The 5,439-nt window shown below is 47.6% G+C and overlaps 1 protein-coding gene across 1 annotated transcript; it reads right to left on the bottom strand.

Moving 5' to 3' along the window:
• Nucleotides 1-4,399: 4,399 nt before the first annotated feature.
• On the bottom strand, nucleotides 4,400-5,173 carry SARC_06714 (hypothetical protein; the record flags this gene model as incomplete). The annotated part of the gene is made up of 2 exons (XM_014299376.1): nucleotides 4,400-4,696; nucleotides 5,060-5,173. 2 exons carry the CDS (start codon nucleotides 5,171-5,173, stop codon nucleotides 4,400-4,402), a joined length of 411 nt encoding a protein of 136 aa, XP_014154851.1.
• Between the last annotated feature and the right edge of the window lie 266 nt (nucleotides 5,174-5,439).

The raw sequence follows: 5,439 nt of genomic DNA, 5'->3' as shown, positions 1-5,439 counted from the left end.
TATATGAAAATATCATGAATGATCCTTAGACACTAATTAGATTCACAGAAACCGGCTTTATTTGCAGATTGTTTAGATAGTGTTGTGACGTGTAACAGCTGTCGCGTAACACGCTCACTATTAGTATTCAAATTGTGTTTCATCTGAGTGACTCATTTTTACAGGTAATAAGTCGGACACAAATCCCGTGCCCATGACCGCACAATTTATGTTTGAGTCATGGCTGGGCCCAGAACTTGAGTCCCTCACAATCAAAGTCCCTGCGTGTTCCAGTCGATGGGTAACCCTGCGCCTGACCCTCCTCAGGTCCCAGTCAATGGGTGACTCTATGCCTGTTCTACCTTGGGTCCCAGTTCTAAACTCTAGAGCCAGCCTCACAATCTATCACAACCTCCCGCTAGTATTACGCACTACAGTGTTACTATCATAGCTTGACATTGTCTGACCCATATATTATCTACAACTATATACATACACAAAAGATGCGTACGTCTCCACCCCTGCGTAGAGGATGAAGTTCATCATCTCTCACCACAACGGTCTGAGAATTTTACTACTAGCACAAGCACTGCGTCTATTAAACGACACGTCGGCAACTTGGGTCTGTTCGCCGCTATCTGTGGCTCACTCTAGGCTTGCAGGCGTTGTCCACCGTAAAACGCAGATTGCGCAAATGCAAAACCGTTCAGCAACAGTCACTGAAACACATCGCGTCACTTCTTCACTTGCAACACCCCCTTTAACAGCTTCTGATACTCCTTGTTCAGGAACTTCTTTCCATCTGTGCCTTACAAAAGTGGTGCGTGAAACGTCAACGTTACTCATCACACCACGTCTCCCAGCGGCCCAAACCGAGCTGAGAACACCATACCATATGCATGCCTTCTCCGTGCGTCGCATACAGTACCCAATGGTTTGCCTATAACCATTTGGCGGCTCTGTCAAAGGCTAATGATACTTCATTTCTTCGCACGGCATATGCGGACGGTATGGCAGCGTCCACTGATTCTCCGCTTCCGACGTGAGCTCTCCATGTGCGGTTTCAATTGCGAGCGCAAGAAACTGCGATACAAGTTATCCGGTATCTCTACCGTATGTGTCAGAGGCGCTTGCATATACACTACCCTCGTAGGACCACCCCAACGTGAATATAAATCGTGTGACATACTGCGCAAACGGTACCAGAGCCTCGAACCGACCGCCAGCAACGGCACATCCTCACACTCGATACTAGCTCGCGCCTGGTGCTCCAACTGAACACATCGGACACTAGCTGCTGCCACTGCATCACGCATCAAGGCCTACGTAGCATGTCCAGTCTCCAGCAGAAACAGTACCCTGTCTTGTAATCCAAGACGTTTTTTTACCATTAGAATCGCTTTCCTTATATGAAATAACGGCGAGAAGCCTGTCAACGAGTTACTCGTGGTATTGTACACACCATCATATCGTTATCGTAGTTTAGGTGTGTGATGAACCCTGGAGCATACGTCGGTTCGTTCCCCTGCTTAAAAAAGATACCCTTACGCGTTAGGAACCGCCGATGACAAAGGCACTATCTCCTTAAATCACCGCGCTTCAGGGACATATGGCCAGACCATTGTCACCGTCGCCCTATCCTTTTTATTCCTGGACAACACCTTGCCCATGTCCGACCACTTCGGATTAAAGTACCAGCGAGAACCCAACCACGTTCTCACACACCCCCAGCTAGCGTGCTTCATTCGATAGTTCATAGGATGATCAAATCCCTCGGCGTCAAATGACTCAAAATCTCCTATATCTTGTCGAATAGCATCCTGTTAACCGCTCATGACTACGTTTCATGCTTAATAACCAGCAACGCAGTCCATTATACTCTGTCCTCGTCAGGTAAACGCCGCGCTTGTATGATCGGATCAATGTAGCCTAGACTGTACGTTTGCCACCGGGGTCAGCTCTTCCGGTACATGCTTCAAGATAATGTCAAAATCACGCAGCACCTGTGCGTACCTTGCCATACGCCGACCCCTTGGCCGTTGATTCGTAAGACGTGGGGACTTGCGTCAACATGTTCCTGACCAGGGGCTCGTGATCGGAAAATACCGACAGTGGGTGCCTCCACCTCTTACATGATTTCATTATCCGTGATGTGATATCCCAAACTACGCTGCCAGAACTTAGTCGATCAGAAGCCCGAGGAGCACAGCTTGCTATCCAGCTTAGTATACAACCCTTCACTTACTCCTATCGAGTCATGGGGGTCACAGTATAGCTACAGCTTGTCCTCAAGCCCGGTTCGACCAATACCCTCTCGTAGCCACCTCACCCCGAATCCGGTCGTATGTTTCCTGCTGAGCACGACACCAAAGAAAAAAAATACATATTTAGTTCGAAATAGGGGGCATGACCTGGAAGTAGCTCGGGATATACTGACTCGGTACAGTACCCAGTCGTATGATACCAAAAGGCAATGAGATTCTTATCTGGTGGTGGTATACACAGGATGGACTCTATACAATCCTTACTAATGTACGACCCAGTTCGTCTACGACACGCCACAGCTCAAGCACCAGTCGGTCGGAGAAGCCAAAGCAACACTTCTTGAAATTCAACTTAGCATTGTGCTTCACGCACGATGCTATTCTAGTTGTCCCTATCACTGTTGTGGCCCACACTCATACCGTCAATATGAGTCTTAAGGCCATCCACGCTTTAAAACCAGTGCTCTATCCTCGCCTGTATACTCCACGATGCAGATTTTTATGTCAATAACATGTGCTGAGACCCCATCAGCTACATTTTGCTGACAGATGGCAAAAACTCTGCCCCACATCAACCATTGTATGGTACTTCTTGCCGCGCACATCTGACAAGAAGTACTGCTCAGTCGATACCAAGTACCCCTCACATTCGAGCGTAACAACAACTTTTTTATAGTTGATACAGCAGCGCCAATCATTAACAGACACGGAAACCACGCACGGGTTCCTTAAGACATGTGCGGCATGGCACACTATCCTTTGGTCTTGGTCTCCGATATCTCTCTCGTGACATCGCCATGATCCTAATCGCCCACCTTCACGCCCGGTTTCTTTAAGACTATGTGCGGCATGGCACAATATCCTTTGGTCTCGGCCGCCGATATCTCTCTCGTGACACCGCCAGTGATCCCAATCGCTCACCTTCGTATCCAACACCGACATGAACGTCGGATCGTTGTTGGGGTACACACTATACGACAGCTGGGCCCCATCCTACAGACGAAATTCTACACTGCTCTTGAAGTGGATGTCATTTTATACCATAAACGTGGGGGTTGCTGCATTGTATGCGACTGACCAAATTGCAGTAATAAGATCGTTTAGTTCTTCCTTCGGCAAACCACGTTTCATATGCAGCTTACGCAGCTGGAACTAGTCAAAGTTCAGAACCGCCCTTGGTTCACCTCCTTTGCCGGATAAACAGTAGTCACCACAAAAGACATGTCTACCTCCGTTGATATGTCATGCAACCTTGGCAACACAAACTCATCAGCATCAGCCAACTCTGTCGCGTTAGTAGTATATTCCACTCATCGCTGCATCTTGCCACATATTTACGGTGCTCCTGCTCCATGGACTTGTTCCGCAAAAACTGCCTTCAACCCAAGCCGGTCCGTAATGTGTTCAACCGTAAGCCCTACGGACTAGCTTCCAAAATTGTGCGCCGTATTGGATGGACATCCCATCGTCGCGCTCTCACCCGATTTATCCGTGTCCGCCATCAGAAAGTCAATCACTTCAGTCTGCGGAACCACCACCAGGAAATTATATGTAGTCCACATGAGCGCCAAGTGGTTCTTTTGCATGAATTATAACCCGATCAGCACATCCGTATCAAACGGTAGCGAGTCCACCCCTAGTATATTCATAGGTAGATTGATAATATATCCATACGAGGTGTCAATAGTCACCTGTGATTTTACCACGCCAGATGAGCGTACGTACCCCATCTCGGCAGCTCCTTTATACAGTAACCCTGAACACCGAGCTGTCTTTAGACCCTGCTGCGCCGCAAAGAACTTAGTGACCAAGCTCGGGCATATACCTCAGTGTCTTCAGTCCCTATAGCTTCTCGAATGATACTGCCCGCCTGCGCCTTGCCTTGCGTGCCCATCGAGCCAGCGAGTTATCAGGCAATCACGTCTAAGTGACCGCACGGATCACAGTTATTGCATCGTACCAACTTGTGGTATGCCGCCCGAGCTTCTACATTCCCATCATCCACCGATAAAACCACACTAGGCTTCTCTGATGCCTCACGTGCATGCTTATGTGCATTCCCTTTCGGATATTCTTTGTTCGAAGGCTGTGCGGCCTGTGTCTGACGTGCGGGTTTTTTTTTTGCGATTCTACTTTTGAACCCGATAAGACTTTTGCTAGCCTGTTAGCTGGATAAGCAAGCCGAAAATAGCCGCAGGCGTACCCTTCGTTTTATACCGATCTCCCACCAGATCAGCAAATGCCTCTGACATCTGTACCTCTGGAGAAGCCATATCTACGTTTGAATTGCGTAGAGTCACCAAGACCTCAATGAGGCCTTTTAATCGATAGACCTGACGCACATTGTCCCCCAGCACTTTACCCTGAGCAAATAATTGAGCAAGGAACAAGTCAATCGTGTCGTGGATGGACGTCATGGTATCTGTCACCGCTTTCCCAAACAGCGGTTCCAACTGCATCAAGCCCGAAAAACATATGGTGTGCGGTTCACTGTGTATATCTCAGCACGTGGTTGGCAATCATTTACGCCCGAGTAGTTAGTCGAGAGGCTACAGTAAGATGGTTCCTCATCGTTTCTATTGCTACTCGGTTCAGATAGCAACTGCCGCTGACGTATGGCAATCCCTGCCGTAGCCAAATGCTTCTTAAACGCTTTCAGTTTCATCATCAACCTGTCAGGAACCTGCTTCTCATCTTAAATATAAAGCCTCATGAGCCAGGTCAAACACATCCACAGTGCGCGGCATCGCCCCTCCCGTATCATGATACGCCAAAAGCTTGAAGAGGTGTGTGATAAAAAAGCCCATGTGCCATACGTTTTGCAATTTCTGTAACACGCTCATGACCAACCAGGGTAACTTGATATACTGCCCTGCCAAACGACCTGCAGTCAGCAGCATGGCATCCCACCTCGGCTCTTCAAGCAACATGGTTAAAATTTTATTATGTCTAACCAACATCAACAAGTCCACCATGCCAACAACCTGATTCGTGGTAACAAATCGATATAATATCAATCGTAGTTGTTAAAATCTGAAATAAATATAGACCGAAGTGATGATTAATCGGAGTGGAATGATATCGACAAATATCGCAGTCTATCTTCCCTTTGTCTCTTAGACTATCGAAGATTGAGGCTAAGCTTAGTTCTTTCTTTGACAGCGACTTATTCATATATACTTTTATACGAATAATC

The sequence above is a fragment of the Sphaeroforma arctica genome (genome assembly GCF_001186125.1).
Source record: "Sphaeroforma arctica JP610 unplaced genomic scaffold supercont1.491, whole genome shotgun sequence".
NCBI lineage: Eukaryota > Ichthyosporea > Ichthyophonida > Sphaeroforma > Sphaeroforma arctica.
The sequence above is the reverse complement of the archived record's forward strand: the minus strand, read 5'-3'. Positions and strand labels throughout refer to the sequence as shown.